This window comes from Entelurus aequoreus, linkage group LG20 (assembly GCF_033978785.1).
Source record: "Entelurus aequoreus isolate RoL-2023_Sb linkage group LG20, RoL_Eaeq_v1.1, whole genome shotgun sequence".
In the NCBI taxonomy this organism is placed as follows: Eukaryota; Metazoa; Chordata; class Actinopteri; order Syngnathiformes; family Syngnathidae; genus Entelurus; species Entelurus aequoreus.
In genome coordinates, this window is record NC_084750.1 from 34731963 (window position 1) to 34753668 (window position 21706).

Consider the following 21706-nt stretch of genomic DNA (forward strand, 5'->3'; position numbering starts at 1 on the left):
GTCCCATGTTGTCATCTGTCCAAACCTAAAAATATGTGTTTAAAGAGGTTTCTTTTCCCCCCCCATTTTGGGCTTTTGGAGTTTTTCCTTGCCCGGATGTGGGTTCAGATCAGGGGATGTTGTCTCTTATATAAATAGGCTATATAAATACATTTAGATTGAACTGTGACAATAAGTAAAATATTTGATTAAAATGTTTGTTTTATCAGTGTGCAACATGTTTATCCATGTGTCCAGCAGCATTTGACCCATTTGGGAAAGGCTTAAGAGATTATTTTTTTGTAATGTTACACAGACAAAACAACTGTTGAGTTTAAGATTCAATATCCTGACTTTATAGTAAATTTATATTTATAAATATTTCAGATTTTCTATTTTGATTCCCATGTTTGTTACAAAAATGTACACAATATTTTATATTGTTACTATTATTTTGTCTAACCAGCCTATGTTTTGGAACAGCATTAGCTTAATGAACTAAAAGTCACTGAAAAAAATAAGTTAATTTGATTAGGGTTGTGTTTTAGGGAATTTGATTAATTGTAAATTAATAACAGAATCAGGACACGTGGAGGTTAAGTTGTGTCTTTGTTGCGAAAGCTTTTTTGACACGGAATTTATGTAACTGCATTTTTTGCCTTTGAATTTTTTTCCCCACATCAGATTATGATGACAAATTCATTGAATAAAAAAATGTGAGCATAATGTGTTTAAAATTTTCACTTTTAAAATTGAGTGTAAACAAATCTGTACAGAAATATTTATTGCTTCGAAACTCAAGACCCGCTTCCAGTAAATTAGGACTGAAGCGATCGATCTTGTCTCAGAACCAGCCAATGAGAAGTGGGTCTTGAGTTTTGAAGCAATTAATAATTTCTATAAATTTTTTTGCATTGAATTTTTTACAATTACATTTTATGCATTGATTTTTTTTACACTGAATTTTTCTGCAACAATTTTTACACTGAATTTGTATTCATTTTTTACACGGAATTTTTATACACTGAAATTTTTTTGCACTGAATTTTTTTTACAATTTATTTTTAATGCACTGTTTTTTTATACTGAAGTTTTCTGCACCATTTTTACGCTGATTTTTTATTATTTTTTTACACTGACTTTTTATACACTGAAATTTTGTTACATTAATTTTTTTTTACAATTTATTTGTATGCATTGATTTTTTTTACACTGAATTTTTCTGCACCATTTATACACAGAATTTGGGGTATTTTTTTACACTGAATTTTTAGACACTGACATTTTTTTGCACTGATTTTTTTTTTTTACAATTAATTTTTATGCACTGTTGTTTTACACATATTTTTTTCTGCACCAATTCTTTTTACACTGACTTTTTATTCACAGATTATTTACACTGAATTTTTAAACGCTGCATTTTAACAAACTTACATTTTAAACACACATATTTTGCTCACACATTTCTATGCGCTGAAGTTGTCAGCATAATTTGATGTGAAAAGAAAAATTCGGTTACATAAATTCAGTGTCCAAGAAAAATGTTAATAAAGACACAAAGTAACCTCCATGGCGAAGCGAAGGTGGGGTACATCCGCGTCAAAATAAATGTAAACCGGAAATTGGTTCGGAAGTTCTCGCTTTCCTCAACATGTTATCGTTTATTTGAAGACCAGTTTGATTTCATCGCGCACACACGTCACAAAGTCTATGTTTACAAAGAGATTCTACAAAGACACCGAGTCCCCAACCTCAAACAAGCCAACGTTTAAGGAAAGGCGGCTTATTTTGAAATCCACAACCGGATGTTGTATAATTCAACAGGATGATGGGCGGGAGGTGAATACCAGCAAAAGGGAAAAAGGGGGATAACGGGAACGGCCCTGTTTGGGAAAAGACATCAAACGGTTGGTAACGTGGACCTTGGCCTGGCCTAGACGCTTTAAAGTGGTAAGAAAATGTACTTTTGTGGCATTATTGGTTACTTTTGGACGTGGTTTTGCTTAAGGAACAAGTGTTAAAAGTATATTGTGAGCAATACGCGAGTGAGATGTTTACGTCACTGCTAATTAGCACAGCTTGCACTGATGCTGAGCTACAAAAGCAACTAATACAAACTAAAAGTGCACTTTTTTACTACGAAATTAATGACTACGTACGTATGTTTTATTTACATGTTCCACTAATACGAAGCTATAAACAGGAAAGGCTTTTAAAAGTTGTTTTCCCATATTTTTATGATGTATTGATATTCGTAGCTAGCCTATGTAAATATTCCTAATAACACTCCATAATCCTCACTTAATCCACATGGCCCTCAATTGTGGACTGTATTTCTAAGTCTGTTTGTTTACTCTAATGCAACTCTCTTGCTTTCTTAGGTTGGACATTTTTCTACCTTTTTGTAAGAATGCAGGTGAGGAAGTAGCAGGTGATGAAGGTGTCTCTTGTCTTTTCTTTAGGACCCTAAAAAGTCCAACAGCAGAGTGTGAGACCAGAAGTTGCTTCCATTTCCTGCTGTTTTTTTTTGTTTGTTTTGGCACTTTCTTCCTCCGCTGGGACGCCCACAGAGATGGCCAACATGTGCCCGTATGGCCTTTACACCCACGCCGTGGTGCGCGGCATCCCGGAGACTTTTGGGAAGGCGGTGGGAGACAACGACGAGAACAAGGAGGTCTCAGTGGACCTGGCCAAGGCTCAGCGCCAGTTTGGCTGCCTGACGGGGGCCCTGAGGCAGAAAGTGGGACTGCAGCTAATCGAGATCCCCCCCGACCCGGAACTGCCATTGAGCTGGAAGATAGAGGACGTGGCGGTGATCCAGGGGCACACGGCGCTCATCACCAGGCCCTTCAGAGAGCAGAGACGCAGTGAGGTAACACACACTTCCCATGCTCTTTAAACACACTCTAAAACCTATGTGTCAAAGTCAAGACCCGCGGGCCACTTCCGGCCCGCGAATGAATGATCTACAGCCCCCAGGATGATATTTGATTAGTATTAGAACCGGTCCGCAGGCCACAGCCGCCTGCTGCTGTTTTGCACGCACCAATACTCCCATCTGTGTTGGCGCTAGGAATTTTCAAAATGGGGTCCCAGGGACACCATCAAGTCATAAAAATGGGGTGCCACAGTAAATTTTTGGTGTCCCACTTTTTTGTAACTGTTTTGAAAACGAATGATATGTAGTGTATGCATTATCCTGTTACACATTCTATATTGTGTTTTGGAAAAAGGTTGTCATAAATGTTACTTAATTCATTAAAAAAAAAAAATACAAAAGAAAACACATTTTTATGCAAATGTAAATTTATTCAGTTATAAACATTCATTCACTTTCTTCTAGGGATGTCCGATAATGGCTTTTTGCCGATATCCGATATTTCGATATTGTCCAACTCTTTAATTACCGATATCAACCGATACATACAGTCGTGGAATTAACACATTATTATGCCTAATTTGGACAACCAGGTATGGTGAAGATAAGGTCCTTTTTTTAAAAAATTAATAAAATAAGATAAATTAAAAACATTTTCTTGAATAAAAAAGAAAGTAAAACAATATAAAAACAGTTACATAGAAACTAGTAATTAATGAAAATGAGTAAAATTAACTGTTAAAGGTTAGTACTATTAGTGGACCAGCATCACGCACAATCATGTGTGCTTATGGACTGTATCCCTTGCAGACTGTATTGATATATATTGATGTATAATGTAGGAACCAGAATATTAATAACAGAAAGAAACAACCCTTTTGTGTGAATGAGTGTAAATGGGGGAAGGAGGTTTTTTGGGTTGGTACACTAATTGTAAGTGTATCGTGTGTGTTTTATGTTGATTTAATAAAAAAATAAAACGATACCGGTAATTAAAAAAACAGATACCGATAATTTCCGATATTACATTTCAAAGCATTTATCGGCCGATAATATCGGCCTGCCGATATTATCGGACATCTTTACTTTCTTCCTTCCTCCATAGATCTAAACTTTACCGCTGTCTGTATTTTTTTCTATAGGACGGCGTGGCGAAGTGGGTAGAGTTGCTGGTTACTGGGGTTCAATCCCCATCTTCTACCTTCCTAGTCACGTCCGTTGTGTCCTTGGGCAAGACACTTCACCCTTTGCCTCTGATGGCTGCTGGTTAGCGCCTTGCATGGCAGCTCCCGCCATCAGTGTGTGAATGTGTGTGTGAATGGGTAAATGTGGAAATACTGTCAAAGCGCTTTGAGTACCTTGAAGGTAGAAAAGCGCTCTACAAGTATAACCCATTTATCATTATAATTTTATATATTTTTTGTAATATTTTCAGAATGTGTTTGTTTTATTTTTGGCCAAAGTAAGACAAAGAAAAACAATCTAAAGTTGTCCATATTTTTTCATTTTAATGCCATGATTTTAATAGTCCGGCCCGTGTGTGCACAGATTTTCCTCCATGCGGGCCCCTGAGCTAAAATGAGTGTGACACCCCTGAGTAGGGGTACGCCAAATAATTACTAAGTAGCGTTTTATTTTCCTATTTTCAATTCAATCATTCCAATCCACTTTATTTGTATAGCACATTTAAACAGAACTGTTTCCAAAGTGCTGCACAACAATATTAAAAACAATATTCAAATATTATCCTTAGCTCCACCAATGACTGAATAAAAACAAAAAATAAATAAATATAAAAACAATATAAAAATAAATATGATTAAAAACGATTTTAAAGGGTAAAACCAATTAAAACAATAAATAGAAATCACAATTTTAAAAACACTGAGGACCACACAACTCACATAGTGTTAAAAGCCAAAGAATAAAAGTGGTTCTTAAGACGAGACTTAAAACACTCCACTGTGGGAGCAGTTCGAACATGGAGGGGCAGAGTGTTCCAGAGATTAGGGCCGACCACAGAGCTAAACAATGTTACCATTCAAATTGTGTTTCCAAAAATATTAAATATACTTGTTAAATAAAACATCTGCCTTGTTTTTAATGAATACTTACGTCTAACACGCTACTATATTTTAATGTCGGTCAAAAGTTTGAGAACCACTGAAAATAATTATGACTGGCCACATCATTAGGTCATACTTGTCAACCTTGAGACCTCCAATATCAGGAGGTGGGGGGGGGGGGGGGGGGGGGGGGCGTGGTTGGGGAAGTGGTTGGGGCGGGGGGCGTGGTTAAGAGGAGAGTATATTTACAGCTTGAATTCACCAACTCAAGTATTTCATATATATATACATATATATGAAATACGCGTGGCGTGGAGCGCTACCTGGACACAAGTCGAGGGACTGATCACCCTTGGCTGGGTCGCCCGGGAGAGGGTGTTTGATTAAGACCCGAAACACCCTATGACCCCGGGAGAATCACTGATGATGTGTCCAGGTTGCACCGTAAGGTGTATTATGAAACCTATATATATATATAAATAATTGACTTTCAGTGAATTCTAGCTATATATATATATATATATATATATATATATATATATATATATATATATATATATATATATATATATATTTATTTTATTATACATATAAATAAAAGAAATACTTGAATTTTAGTGTTCATTTATTTACACATATACACACACACACAACACTCATCTACTCATTGTTGTACTTGAAAGTACAATGCTTTGTTAAGGGTTGAATTGTCTATCCTCTTTCTATTCTCTGTCACTATTTTTCTAACCATGCTGAACACCCTCTCTGATGATGCATTGCTGTGTGGCACGCACAAAAGTGCTTTCATCAAATGCACGAGAGTGTGGAATCTTCCATCTCTCCCTAGCATGGCCCAAAACCGGTCAATCCTTGCTTCCTGGGGAAGATCTTCCCTGGCAAGCAATTGGTACTCCAGTACTTGTACCCGGAGGCTGGTCAGGTCCAATCGCAGCTGCGGCAGACTTTTTTTTTTTTGGGCGTGGCCTCCAGCTCCGGCTGAGTACCGGGAGTTTGTCGGGAGAAAATCTCTGTCGGGAGGTTGTCGGGAGATGCGCTGAATATCGGGATTCTCCCGCTAAAAACGGGAGGGTTGGCAAGTATGCATTAGGTACACTTGCACAGCACAAGAGCTGTAATCCTTCCTTTACAAATAGTATTTATTTGGTGCTAAATAAGGCGGTGGACTACAGAGCTAAAATGAGTTTGACACCCCTGCTCTAAAACAGGGATTCTCAAACTGTGCTACACCTAATATTAAAGTACTTATCTGTGCTGTAAAGTTCAAATTTGAATGACAATAAAAAGGAAGTCTAAGTCTAATGGCTTTCACTTTGCATAGTAGTTTTAACTTGCACTTACAGATGTAGCGACAAACTGTAGTTACTGACAGTGTTTTTTCTGAAGTGTTCCTGAGCCCATGTGGTGATATCCTTTACACACTGATGTCGCTTTTTTGATGCAGTACCGCCCGAGGGATCGAAGGTCACGGGCATTCAATGTTGGTTTTCTGCCTTTCCGCTTACATGCAGTGATATCTCCAGATTTTCTGAACCTTTTGATGATATTGCGGACCATAGATGGTGAAATCCCTAAATTCCTCGCTGAGAAATGTTGTTTTTAAACTGTTCTACAATTTGCTCACGCATTTGTTGACAAAGTGGTGACCCTCGCCCCATCCTTGTTTGTGAATGACTGAGCATTTCATGGAAGCTGCTTCTACACCCAATCATGGCACCCACCTGTTACCAATTATCCTGTTCACCTGTGAGATGTTCCAAATACGTGTTTGATGAGCATTCCTCAACTTCTCAGTCTTTTTTGCCACATGTGCCAGCTTTTTTGAAACATGTTGCTGGCATCAAATTCCAAATGAGCTAATATTGGCAAAAAATAACATTTTCCAGTTCGAACGTTAAGTATCTTGTGTTTGCAGTCTATTCAATTGACTATAAGTTGAAAAAGATTTGCAAATCATTGTGTTCTGTTATTTATTTACGATTTACACAACGTGCCAACTTCACTGGTTTTGGGTTTTGTACTTTAATACTATAAAAAAAGAGTTTGGCATGTTATGTTTGCTGCATTGTCAGATAACATTAAAATACATACATGCACTGAATGCAATTTTTTTGTCAAATCTGAAGGAATGGATACATTTACATATGTAGCTTACCACCACCCTGTGTGAATGTGGAGTGAATGAATGATAGGTTCTCATTTCTCACTGTAAAGCACTTTGAGTGTCTAGAAAAGCGCTATATAAATCTAATCCCTTATTATTATTATTATCATTATTATTAGGAAAGATTAAGTGATTTATTGACGCATATTGATTTCAGTCTTTTGCAGGCCACACAAAATGAAGTGGCGGGCTGGGTCTTGCCCCCAGGCGTTGAGTTTGACACTTGTCATACTTAATCCAAACATAATTACATAAAGAGCTCAAGTTATGGTTTTCTGGTAAAATGTTTCCAATTAGAAATAATGCAAATACAAATAAACGTACGCAGTCATAAAACTTTACTTAAGTGACATTTTAACATTCATAAATAAGATCACTACTTTTTATGATGGCTAAAAAGGCATGAAGTGAAATTGATTTGTGTCACAATGTTAGTTTCATTTGGCATTTCACTTCCGGTTGAGGAAGTTTTGGACTATTTTAGCGCCTTTCTTAACCACAAATCTTGGTCATAGGATTGCTTGATGACGCCATTATTATGAGTGAGTAATTGCTCAATCTTTATCAGTATTATTTATTTATAAACACATTGTTAAATGTTGACTGCAGTTTTTAACCATTCATCTTTAATGTCTTAATTAAGCTTATTTTACTGTCTATTTATTATTAATTATTTTATTTACCTAATCATCTTTCCATCCATCCATTTCCCACCGCTTTTTTGTACTTCCTCACAAATCCACATCTACTATCATTAAAAAAAAAAGCAGTCAATCCACTTGAACTTATATCCAGGAACACTAGATGAGTTTAGATGAACTGTGATTAATATCATTATGTGTTGTCTTCATCTTTTGTCATTACTATTGTTCTATAGTTAGCGTTGAGGTGGAGCGTTTAAGAAGGAAGTGCTAGGGTGAAAAGTAAACTTCCTTCCTGCACAAACTACTTCATGTCGAGTAATTGTTATGCTTTGTTTTTTTTTTTGTACCTAAACGTCCCATCCACAGGGAAATATCTTAGATCAGTGGTCCCGAACCACCAGTCCGGGTACCGGTACTGGTCCGTGATGCATTTGCTAGCGGGCTGCACAGAAACATTAATTTATTTATAAACTAACACATTTTTTCCAACTTAACTTTCACCTGTCCCACTAAACACACCAATAAACTTGTTTATAGATGTACTGTATTTTACAACTCCTGATAGGAAGTCGCCATTAGTTATCGTACATTAATGCACATTAATGAACATATACAATTTTAATGTCAGGTTGTAGCCAAAGGCTAATTTTCATCTGCGGGGTCATTGTATATAGCAGTTCTTAACCTGTTTCACCTCAGGACCTACATTACAGAGGGACCCGGGCCCCACTCCAATATTACCCTGAATTAGTAATCTTACTCTTGATTTTGATCATATTAAATAAAATACAATATCTGACCTACTTACAGTGCCCTACCTTGTAAAATGATATAAAAGCATGTGTTTATCACAAAGATAACATTATTAATTTAACAAATAAACCTTGGGCTTAGGTCAGACTGATTAGACAAAATACATTTACATACAGTATACATTATGTTCTGCTAAAATAAATGAATACATTGATAATAAATATGTTTTAACTAAACTGTCAATAAAATTAAAGTGCAAATGAAAATACCACTTTAGTCATAATTATTGCACTTAAGAAATTTCTCTATTTTCACTCTGGTTGTTTTATATTGTCATTACTGCCACGAGTGGTAGAAAAGTGTATTACAACTAAGTACAGCTGTGGCAGACCACGGCTGAAAAAACGCATATATTACATTCTAGGGGGCGCTCGCGGCCCAACACTGGGCCCCCGGCCCTGTGGTTAAGAAACACTGGTATATAGTACACGCCCAGGGCTCCCATTATTTCAGCTTTATAGTGAGTTGATTTTTCACGCTAATTTTTTTGCTGGTTTTATCTGCCACACGTGAAAAGCCGGTCCGTGAAAATAATGCATACATTAAACCGGTCCCTGGTGGAAAAAAGGTTGGGGAACCCTGTCTTAGATGATGTCAATGTCTAATTTGCAATATTGCCCAAAAATGAAGACCGAAACAAATATGATGCAAAAGGTTACCGTGTATATTAAATATAAATTTGATATAATGAAATATGTATAAATAATCGTAATCGAATAGTGGTGTGCCCAAAGATTCCCAACCTTACTAAATACAGTGGCAAAGTCGCTAATTTGGCAACACGGATACCTCTTGCTACATTTTCTTACTCTCTGGCAGGCCGGGTGCCTACTAAATATGTTAAGGAGCAGTATTAAGTTAAAGTTTAAGTACCAATGATAGTCACACACACACTAGGTGTGGTGAAATGTGTCCTCTGCATTTGACCCATCCCCTTGTTCACCCCCTGGGAGGTGAGGGAGCAGTGGGCAGCAGCGGTGGCCGCGCCCGGGAATCATTTTTGGTGATTTAACCCCCAATTCCAACCCTTGATGCTGAGTGCCAAGCAGGGAGGTAATGGGTCCCATTTTTATAGTCTGTGGTATTACAGTAGTTATATCTACCGTACAGCTACGTTCACAAATTAAATGTGTTTGTTGCGTTTTAGGTTGCGCTAAAAGCATTTTAAAAATGAATCATGCAAATGAATTTATCTAGATTAACAATTTAATTTGGACTACTTCAATCAAGAGACCACCTCTTTAATGGAGTTTGAGGCAGTAGGTAGATCAGGGGTGTCCAAACTTTTTCTACCATGGGTCACATTACGAAAAGTCTTAAGTATGTGGGGGGCCATTTTTTTATTTTGTAAAAACAATTGCTGAAAACAGACAATACATATGTTTACAGACAAAACTTAGTGTCAGCTTTGTGAGCAAAATGTACTATTATTAGTTGTTTCAGGGGTGTCCAAAGTGTGGCCAAGGGACCATTTGCAGACCATAGCTCGAGTTGTGTTGGCCCACGACATATTGTTTAGAAAAAAACTGTAAAACTGTAAGAAATAAGATGTAATTAATGAGAACAATTATTTTGATACTAATACGTGATTATAATAATATAGTTTATCACTTATAACACAAAGGTCCCACTAAGTTTTGATATATTAAGTCTGTTTGCAGCATTTAAAAAAACAAAAATCAAAATAGCCCAAGCATAATTAAACTTTTCAAATGTGTATCAAAGTTTACTCTTTTTTTCTCTTTATATTGTCTTTTTTTCTTTTTTTTCTTCTTACATTTGTACTTTTTTTTTTACCGACATGATGAGGTCAAGCTGTGGGCCACAAATGGCCCCCGGTCCACACTTAGGTCGTCCGTGGGTTAGAGCCTGTATTTGTTTTTTGTTTGTTTGTTTTTTTGTCCTGTCCAGCCACTCAGGCAAATCATATTGTTGATATAGATGCCCATATTTGATGTACAGATTGACTTTACAAAAGAGAAGTGTGGGATACTTCTCTTGTTGTCTTATTTGTATTTGACTTTATTAAATGGATTTATATTAATGTTTGGCGCAGCTGGATAGGAAGGGGGGGGGGGGAATGCGGGGACAAGAGGGGGATAAGACAGAGAGACAACAACAACAAAAGCAAATACAATATGTTCAAAACCCAAAACCAGTGAAGTTGGCACGTTGTGTAAATGGTAAATAAAAACAGAATACAATGATTAGCAAATCCTTTTAAACTTATATTCAATTGAATAGACTGCAAAGACAAGATACTTAACGTTCAAACTGGAAAACTTTTTTTTTTGCAAATATTAGCTCATTTGGAATTTAATGTTTCAAAAAAGCTGGCACGAGTGGCAAAAAAGACTGAGAAAGTTGAGGAATGCTCATCAAACACTTATTTGGAACATCCCACAGGTGAACAGGCTAATTGGGAACAGGTGGGTGCCATGATTGGGTATAGAAGCAGCTTCCATGAAATGCTCAGTCATTCACAAACAAGGATGGGGCGAGAGTCACCACTTTGTGAACAAATGCGTGAGCAAATTGTCGAACACTTTACGAACAACATTTCTCAACTAGGAATTTAGGGATTTCACCATCTACGGTTCGTAATATCATCAAAAGGTTCAGAGAATCTGGAGAAATCACTGCACGTAAGCGATGATATCACGGACCTTCGATTCCTCAGGCGGTACTGCATCAAAAAGCGACATCAGTGTGTAAAGGATATCAGTGTGTAAAGGATATCGCCACATGGGCTCAGGAGCACTTCAGAACACCACTGTCAGTAACTACAGTTGGGTGCTACATCTGTAAGTGCAAGTTAAAACTCTACAATGCAAAGCGAAAGCCATTTATCAACACCCAGAAATGCCGCTGACTTCGCTGGGCCCGAGCTCATCTAAGATGGACTGATACAAAGTGTAAAAGTGTTCTGTGGTCTGACGAGTCCACATTTCAAATTGTTTTTGGAAACTGTGGATGTCGTGTCCTCGGGAACAAAGAGGAAAAGAACCATCCGGATTGTTGTAGGCGCAAAGTTCAAAAGCCAGCATCTGTGATGGTATGGGGGTGTATTAGTGCCCAAGGCATGGGTAACTTACACATCTGTGAAGGCGCCATTAATGCTAAAAGGTACATACAGGTTTTGGAGCAACATATGTTCCCATCCAAGCAACGTAATGGACGCCCCTGCTTATTTCAGCAAGACAATGCCAAGCCACATTCTGCACGTGTTACAACAGCATGGCTTCGTAGTGAAAGAGTGCGGGTACTGGCCTGGCCTGCCTGTAGTCCAGACCTGTCTCCCATTGAAAATGTGTGGAGCAATATGAAACGTAAAATACGACAACAGAGACCCCGCACTGTTGGAACAACTTAAGCTGTACATCAAGCAAGAATGGGAAATAATTTCACCTGAAAAGCTTCAAAAATTGTTCTCCTCAGTTCCCAAATGTTTACTGAGTGTTGTTAAAAGGAAAGGCCATGTAACACGGTGGTAAAAATGCCCCTGTGCCAACTTTTTTGCAATGTGTTGCTGCCATTAAATTCTAAGTTCATGATTATTTGTAAAAAAAAATGTTTTTTCTCAGTTTAAACATTAAATATCTTGTCTTTGCAGTCTATTGAATTGATTATAAGTTGAAAAGGATTTGCAAATCATTGTATTTCATGTGCCTCACAATACGAAAGTCCTGAGTAGTCCCGAGTTCAATCTTTCTGTGTGGAGTTTGCATGTTCTCCCCGTGACTGCGTGGGTTCACTCCGGGTACTCCGGCTTCCTCCCACCGCTAAAGACATGCACCTGGGGATAGGTTGATTGGCAACACTAAATTGGCCCTAGTGTGTGAATGTGAGTGTGAATGTTGTCTGTCTATCTGTGTTGGCCCTGTGATGAGGTGGCGACTTGTCCAGGGTGTACCCCTCCTTCCGCCCAAATGCAGCTGAGATAGGCTCCAGCACCCTCCGCGACCCTAAAAGGGACAAGCGATAGAAAATGGATGGATGGATGGATGGATGTATTCAGTTTTTTATTTACCATTTACACAGCGTGCCAACTTCACTGGTTTTGGGTTTTGTATAATTATGATACAAAAAGTGATCACGAAGAAGCGGTTAGTGAAGTAAATATTAATAACACAGAAATGACAATGAACATTATTGCACTACAAATGGAGCAATAACAATACCAATAGAAATAGCACTATTGATAATGAATAATAACAATAAATCTATAATTCTGTATTTGATTTTAAGGCACACATGTTCATCCAGGATACACTAACCAGACTCTGCCTGCTCCAAAACAAACATGTCTGTTCAACTCCTCCTCTCCTTTCCCACGCAGGCAGAGATGGTGCGGAGGATGTTGTCCGAGCTTGGCGTGACCGTGGTGGACATGGACGACACGCAGGGAAACTCTGAAGGGGCCACGCTGGAGGGCAGCGACGTGCTTTTCACAGGGAGGGAGTTCTTTGTGGGCATCTCCTCCCACACCAACCACAGAGGAGCTGAGGTGCTGGCGGACACATTCAAGGTGAGGCGAGAGCTACTAAACAAACTACATGTGTACTGTTGCATTTAGGCTGTGGTAGTTTAGAACACCAGTCTGGCTGAATACTAGAGACCATCACTAGTGGTCACATGACCACCGTTCATTGATTCATTCTCTTCAGTGCCTTTTGCACATATATGTGGTGAGGGGGTCATGTGATCGTTTCCTTCTAATGTTTCAGACTCATCACATGCAGCGTTTTATCTACATGCATTAAAATTAGAGATGTCCAATAATGGGTTTTTTGCCGATATCCAATATTCCGATATTGTCCAACTCTTAATTACCGATATCAACTGATATATACAGTCGTGGAATTAACACATTATTATGCCTAATTTTGTTGTGATGCCCTGCTGGATGCATTAAACAATGTAACAAGGTTTTCCAAAATAAATCAACTCAAGTTATGGAAAAAAATGCCAACATGGCACTGCCATATTTATTATTGAAGTCACAAAGTGCATTATTTTTTTTAACATGCCTCAAAACAGCAGCTTGGAATTTGGGACATGCTCTCCCTGAGAGAGCATGAGGAGGTTGAGGTGGGCGGGGTTGGGGGGGCGGGTTATAGGTTAGAGGGTAGCGGGGGGTGTATATTGTAGCGTCCCGTAAGAGTTAGTGCTGCAAGGGGTTCTGGGTATTTGTTCTGTTGTGTTTATGTTGTGTTACGGTGCGGATGTTCTCCCGAAATGTGTTTGTCATTCTTGTTTGGTGTGGGTTCACAGTGTGGCGCATATTTGTAACAGTGTTAAAGTTGTTTATACGGTCAACCTCAGTGTGACCTGTATGGCTGTTGACCAAGTATGCCTTGCATTCACTGGTGTGTGTGAAAAGCCGTAGATATTATGTGACTGGGCCGGCACGCAAAGGCAGTGCCTTTAAGGTTTGTTGGCGCTCTGTACTTCTCCCTATGTCCGTGTACACAGCGGCGTTTTAAAAAGTCATAAATTTTACTTTTTGAAACCGATACTGATAATTTCCGATATTACATTTTAAAGCATTTATCGTCCGATAATATCGGCAGTCCGATGTTATCGGACATCTCTAATTAAAATAGCTGTACAATATTGCAACAATCAGTCCTGTACATCTAACAAACATATTTTTTTATTGAGACACATTGTACTATTTGGACTAATGTTGCTATCTCTAAAGCATTTTCATTTGGCGGTGAACAGTCAAGCACAATTTTGTTTAGCGTTATTATAAGATAATATTGGAGAAGGTAACTTTCCTATTTAAGTATAAAAATGAAAATGTATTTGGTTAAATAATCAACAAATATTAAATGATTTTGAATGAATAATTCACATACATTTATTGAAATATTATTAATTAAAACTGTATGTAAACATATTTGCATGATAAAAAACTATTAATAAGAAATACTTAGATTTTAATAAATGTCACCTTGCTGTAAAAAGTTAACTTTGTTTAAATAAAAAATGTTGGTAACACCATTAATTAGTTGCTTATTAACATGCAAATTAGTAACAGATTGGCTCTTAATTGGTCGCTGTTAAGTACTTATTAATGCCTTATTCTGCGTGGCCTTATTATACAACCAGTAAGCCATTAACTAAGAGTCTTCCCTTAAAAACCTCTGAATTATTGCTCATTAGTAACCCTAACCCTTATTTGTTCCCCTAGTATCCAAATAACTATAACTTAAGTCTTTGTTACTTAGAATATGTTCCCCATACTAAAGTGTTATTGAAATGTTAAATTAGTGTAAAATATAATTAACATAAATGTAACTACATATTACATATTAATAATAAAATATGGACTTGAAAGTATTTGATTTTATTTACTGCAAGAATTGTATTTTATGGTAAGGTAATATAAGTGTTCTTACAATTAAAATGAATACAACTACACATTACATTTGTAGATAAAATATTGCTGTAAATAGTAAATAGTCTACTACTACAGTCGGCTAAATTGGTTTCAGGATTAAGATCATTATTAATAAATTGAATATTTTCATAGTTGGACTGTTTACTGTTCTATTTTACATTATAAAGCCCTCTAAACATGAAATAACACTCATATAGTCACCTTTACACTCCTTTCACCCAAAATAAGGAGCCTGGAGTGTGTTGTAATGTAGATTACTGTACTCACGGCTAGATCCTCCAAGCATCTTTGCTATGGCCTTCATCGGGCCACTAAAACATGGCCATGACTTGGAAAATACTTCATCACAGCCTGGGTAATTCCTCTAAGTTAAAACTGGGCTTTGATGTGCTGAAACCAAAAACGCAGTTGTTGTGCAAAAACTTGGTCAACTTGACCGGCGCAGGGAAGATGGTTAACACCGTTAGCCGCGTTGTTAGCATTGCATGTCCTGTCTTGTCTTTCCAAATCACGCACGCAGAATGAATGATCTATGGCCCCTGGGATGACTTTTGATTATGGCGTTGCATGGTTGGGAGAGTGGGCGTGCCAGCAACCTGAGGGTTCCTGCGCATTTGAAGGTAGAAAAGCCCTATACAATTATTACCCATTTACCATTTATTAGAACCGGCCCGCAGGCCACAGCCGCCTGCTGCTGTTTTGCACGCACCAATACTCCATCAGTGTCGGCGCTAGGAGTTTTGAAAATGGGGTCCCAGGGACCTCATCAAGTCATAAAAATGGGGTCCTAGAGTAAATTTTTGGGGTCCCACTTTTTTGTAAGCGTTTTGAAAACAAATGATAAATGTATGCGTTATCCTGTTATACAGTATCTCACATTCTATATTGTGTTTTGGGAAAAGGTTGTCATAAACCTTACTAAAAAAAACAAATTTTTATGCATATGTAAATGTATTCAGTTATAAACATTCATTCACTTTTTTCTTTCCTTCATGAATCTAAACTTTACCGCTGCCGGTACTTTTTTCCTATATTTTTATTGTAATATTTTCAGAATGTGTTTGTCCTATTTTTGGCCAAAGTAAGACAAAGAAAACAATCTGAAGTTGTCTTTATTTTTTTACATTTAATGCCATGATTTTAATAGTCACAGATTTTCCTCCACGCAGCCCCTGAGCTAAAATGAGTGTGACACCCCTGAGTAGGGCTACGTACGCCAAAGAATTTCTTGATTAAAGTAGCGTCTAATTTTCTTATATTCAAAAATGTTATCGTTCAAATTGTGTGTAATGTTAGTGGCCAAAAATATTAAATATACTTGTTAAATAAAGCATCGGCCTTGTTTTTAATGAATACGTACGTCTGCCACGCTACTGTATTTTAATGTCGGTCAAAAGTTTAGAGAACCACTAAAATGTATCATTACACTTGCACAGCACAAGAGCTGTAATCCTTCCTTTACAAATAGTATTTATTTAGTGCTAAATAAGGCGGTGGACGACAACAACAGACACAGTTGCATGGCAGCGTGATGAATCGTAGAGCAGACGTGCTCACTGGAGCGCGTACGCACCTGAGAACAACGGGAGAACATCATCATAAAGCAGACGTCATTGCATGACTTTCCTTTTCTGTAAAACCTGTTCAAAAGAATGAATCACTCCATAGATAAAAAAACAAACAAAACGGGTGTGTTTTTCATACCAGGCGCTTCTGCAATGTCTGCCGAACTGCACGGACGGCTCAATAAAAGCCACGTGGGAAAGTGCGTGTGAGGGTTCAACCTTTTGTTTGTTTTTTCTCCCCCGCTGGCAGGACTTCTCCGTGTCCATAGTCCCGGTCTGCGGCGGAGCTCGGCTGAAGCAGGTGTGCTCCATGGGAGGCGCCGACACCATCATCTTCAGCGACAGTAACGGGGCCAAGAGGACTCTCAGGGTGGGTGTGTTCGCTTTGTACGCCAAGACTGTGGAAGTGACTCATTAGTAAGTCCTCCATGACGTTCACGTCTAAAACATGCTCTGACATTCTTGTACGGACCAAAGGGCGAGGCAGCAAACTCACACGTGCATACGTTAAATCATCCACAATTCTTATGTAAGACATGTTTTTCTTTCTTTTATGCGTTCTATCCATCCATTTATTTTCTACTGCTGCTCTCGGGTGGAAGTCGGGGTACACCCTGGACAAGTCGCCCCCTAGCAAAATGGGAGTCGCACTATTCCGCCTATAATGCGCTCTAAAAACCTCCATCCTTGTTTTATATACACGCTGTAAGTATACTAACAGGCACATTCATGATAACATGTACCGTCATTTTTCACACATTTTTTTTCAAAAAACAGAGTTGTTTCAGCAGCACAATTCTGGTGCTCTAGTTGTAGATGTCTCAAAACATCATCAGGAGTACCGACAAAACCCGTAAATGTAAGAAAATGCATATTTTACGAAAAAAAATGTTTTGCTAAAATGTCGTAAGGGGGGACCCTTACAAAAAATTCAAAAAAAACGGACTTGCTTCAGCAGCACAATTCTGGTGCTGTAGTTGTAGGAGATGTCTCAAAACGTCATTAGGAGTCCCGACAAAACCTAAAAATGGCAGAAAATGCTTTTTTTGGGAAAACGTTTTTTTCACAAAATTTTTTTTAAAAAACGGACTTGCTCCAGCAGCACAATTCTGGTGCTGTAGTTGTAGGAGATGTCTCAAAACGTCATCAGGAGTCCCGACAAAACCTAAAAATGGCAGAAAATGCTTTTTTTGGGAAAACGTTTTTTCACAAAAAAAAATTCAAAAAACAGACTTGCTTCAGCAGCACAATTCTAGTGCTGTAGTTGTAGGAGATGTCTCAAAGCATCATCAGGAGTCCCGACAAAACCCCTTATTGTAAGAAAATGCATATTTTACGAAAAAAAATGTTTGCTAAAATGTTACAAAAAATTTTAAAAAACGGACTTGCTTCAACAGCACAATTCTGGTGCTGTAGTTGTAGGAGATGTCTCAAAGCATCATCAGGAGTCCCGACAAAACCCGTAAATGTAAAAAAATGCATATTTTACAAAAAAAAAGTTTTGCTAAAATGTCGTAAGGGGGACCTTTACAAAAAATTCAAAAAAACGGACTTGCTTCAGCAGCACAATTCTGGTGCTGTAGTTGTAGGAGATGTCTCAAAACGTCATCAGGAGTCGCGACAAAACCCGTAAATGTAAGATAATGTAAAAAAAAAAGCATATTTTACGAAAAAAAAATTTTGCTAAAATGTCGTAAGGGGACCCTTACAAAAATTCAAAAAAACGGACTTGCTTCAACAGCACAATTCTGGTGCTGTAGTTGTAGGAGATGTATCAAAACGTCATCAGGAGTCCCGACAAAACCAGAAATTGGAAGAAAATGCATATTTTACGAAAACATTTTTTTGCTAAAATGTCGTAAGGGACCCTTACAAAAAATTTTAAAAAACGGACTTGCTCCAGCAGCACAATTCTGGTGCTATAGTTGTAGGAGATGTCTTAAAACGTCATCAGGAGTCCCGACAAAACCTAAAAATGTCAGAAAATGCTTTTTTGGGGGAAAAAAAATTTCACAAAAAAAATTCAAAAAACAGACTTGCTTCAGCAGCACAATTCTGGTGCTGTAGTAGTAGGAGATGTCTCAAAACGTCATCAGGAGTCCCGACAAAACCCGTAAATGTAAGAAAATGTATATTTTACGGAATTTTTTTTTGCTAAAATGTCGTAAGGGGGGACCCTTACAAAAAATTCCAAAAAACGGACATTTCAGCGGCACAGAAACTGGAAATTGTGATGTATCATGTTGTATGCTTGCATGTTCGAAATAAACTCAAACTCAAACAATTCTGGTGCTGTAGTTGTAGGAGATGTCTCAAAACGTCATCAGGAGTCTCTACAAAACCCGTAAATGTAAGAAAATGCATATTTTACGAAAACATTTTTTTTCTAAAAATTCATAAGGGGGACCCTTACAAAAAAATGGACTTGCTTCAGCAGCACAATTCTGATGCTGTAGTTGTATTATATATTACAACATACATATCGAGATTTGCAACAGAGGGGAGGGAGTGGGGGCTACGGTGGCAGGCTGCAGCTCTTCAGGCTCTGCCCATTCGTCCATCACCCCAAATGTGTTGGCATTAACTTCACATACACATCACGTTTGCTTTCCCTTCAACAACAAACACGAAGCATCATTCAGCACTGTTGCTAAGTGATAATCAAAAAAATACAAGCATAATCAAACACTTACTGTACAATGTCTGCTCTCTGTTTGTCTGTCTGTTTATGTCTTCCCGCTTGGATGAAAAATTATTCATAATCCTCATGCAGGGTTAGAGGGGGGGAACGAGAATCTGTTTGACTTTCTCACCATCTAAAGGTCTCAATTGAATTTCAAAGTTAACCAACTTCTCGGTTTAAGTCCACAATCTTCTACTCCTCAGGTGAGAGGTGTGATTAATAATATAGAATTCACTTTTACCAACTCAAAGGCGACACCAGCTCACCGGCTCAGTATGTCAATGTAGCAGCACAAGCTAGTTAGCTTTCTGTGATCACGGCGCAGCTAAAAAACATTGTCTGCGATAGCGCCTATAATAACAATATTGCTAATACTTGGTTAATATTCAGGTCAGACATGTAAATGGAATATTGTTGGCAGTGTTAGAATGTTTTTTGGAGGTTTTATTGGGCGGAATAGAGTACTCCAATTAGCTACTTTGTTGGCCACCACGTATTTGCTGTATTTTACTAATTAGAATGCATAATAAAATAGTGTGTTCTTGTCTTACTGTGATAGGCAGGATTCCAAAAAAAAGTGCAGTTCCCTTTTAACACACTTCCTACATTAATAATGTGCAAGTCAAACTGCTTTCTGACTACTAGTAGTACGTCAACTTACAAGCTTAGATTGGAACTCAAAACAATTGTATCTCAAATCAACGCCGCCCATTTAAATACCGGTAATTGAAATCAATTTAGTTGATGCTCTGCCCCCCCAAAACAGCACAATTCTAATATGCCTAAAAAAAAAAAAAAATTGTAGATTAGAAATATTGTATAAAATCAATACAATAGAATGTTGTACAAACAACTACAGTAGTTTTATGAAGTAAAAATCTAGTATTTACCTCTGAGTGGACTTCTATGGTATCTCTCGAATCTGCGATAATTACATTTTTTTTAACCAATCTTTAACTTTGCTCTCCTTTTGTGTGTAATTTGTTACTTTCTTGTGTTTGTATATATTTTATATTATCCTATAGAGTAGCATGCTCTGTAGTTTTTCTTGCAAATGTTCCTTACAGTCGCTAACACTTTTTAATGGATGTATTTTTCAATCAATCATTTTTTGTAATTTACATGTTATTATGATTTCATTTGACGGTGACAATGCTAATACTAGAACACGTCGACATAAACAGACCGTTTTTCATAGAAACGATTACTCTGGTTACTAACTTTGTCTGTATTATATATATATATAATTACTGTGGCGCCAGGACACAAATGTTTGGGCATTCCATATGACACTGAAAAAGATTCCATCTAAAAATTAAACAGACATGAAAAAAAGATTAATATTTTCTTTATTTTTATGTTTCCTTCCAAGTCCTTTTTATAGCTACTTTCATGTTTTCAGTGTTCAATTTCAACCTCCTGCTTGGGCAACCAACTAGCTTTTTTTTCCCACAGCGCCATCTTGTGGCACAATACTTGCCTCTAATGCCGCTTGTCTAAAATATTAGATTCATGGTTACTTGTTACTTAGACGATCTAGTAAACTTATACAAACCATAATTATATATTTATTTTCCTTGTGTCCAGATGATGGAGCAGCTGGCAGATCATCACTATAACATCATCACCGTGCCGGAACAATCTGCCGCCAACTGCATTTACATAAAGGGTCCGGCCAAGAAAGACTTCCTGCTCCACAGGCCGGCAGATGAATGTCCTGACAGCATGTCTGTAAGTTTTTGTCATTGCTTACACTGACGTAGGTTCAAGTCAAACTATTTTAAAACCAGTTTGTAGTTTTTTTGATATTTAACAAATGTTGTGCTTGTCGACAGGCCCTCCAGAAGCTGCAAGACTACAACTTCTTGCCTACAGCCTGCAGTGAAGCCTCCAAACTAGGAGCATCGCTGTCCTCACTTTGCCTCCTCGTCAATAAGAAGCACACTTATTTCTGATTGTATGTAAAAAAAACAAAAAACGTATCACTGCAGGGTGCAAGCAGGGGCTGTTAAATGAAAAGTATAGTTCACCAAGTACACTGAATGACATGTCTCTCTAATTGCAAGAAAACAAGCTCACCTAGCAGTAGTTCTGCTTTCACAGCATGTCAGTGACGCTTGAAATTATTCTGCCCTTGAATGCTTAGCATGAAAGCTATTAAAGTATGCATATTGATTGTAATGTAGTATAGCTACAAGGACACAAACGCATTCAAGCTTGTGTTGTGCAGAAACATTACATACAGTAAGAGCAAAATAGCTGACAATTTGTCACATAAGATTAACCTGACTTTCTTTTTTTACAAACTAAAATATCAAAATGGCCACTGCTTGCACTTTACAGTATGCAGCCTTTAGTGGAAAAAGTTGTGACACCCCTGTTTGAAGTTACTACATTTAGCTACTTTTGCACCAATAACCACTTCAGTTTTTGTACAAAACACTAGTTGATAAAATGTTACAATTTAACTGTTGCCCACATCTCATT

The 21706-nt window shown here is 37.7% G+C and overlaps 1 protein-coding gene across 2 annotated transcripts; it reads left to right on the plus strand.

The window, feature by feature from the left end:
- Nucleotides 1–1770: 1770 nt before the first annotated feature.
- On the plus strand, nt 1771–21687 carry ddah2 (DDAH family member 2, ADMA-independent). Of its 2 annotated transcripts, none has more exons than XM_062030010.1 (6): nt 1771–1929; nt 2442–2851; nt 12902–13090; nt 16787–16906; nt 20807–20950; nt 21055–21687. In XM_062030010.1, exons 2-6 carry the CDS (start codon nt 2552–2554, stop codon nt 21172–21174), a joined length of 873 nt encoding a protein of 290 aa, XP_061885994.1. In that variant the 5' UTR covers nt 1771–1929; nt 2442–2551; the 3' UTR covers nt 21175–21687. The 2 variants fall into 2 exon arrangements, with proteins under 2 accessions (XP_061885994.1, XP_061885993.1); XM_062030009.1 differs by having other exon boundaries at nt 1776–1929; nt 2361–2851.
- Nucleotides 21688–21706: the final 19 nt, after the last annotated feature.

What these genes read in the sequence shown, in the direction of transcription:
- ddah2 (XM_062030010.1), top strand. Translation starts at nt 2,552, where the DNA reads ATGGCCAACATGTGCCCGTATGGCCTTTACACCCACGCCGTGGTGCGC. An exon ending in TGCTGGCGGACACATTCAAG is followed by an intron (nt 13,091 to 16,786) that starts GTGAGGCGAGAG and finishes CCCCGCTGGCAG; the next exon opens with GACTTCTCCGTGTCCATAGT. An exon ending in GGGCCAAGAGGACTCTCAGG is followed by an intron (nt 16,907 to 20,806) that starts GTGGGTGTGTTC and finishes CCTTGTGTCCAG; the next exon opens with ATGATGGAGCAGCTGGCAGA.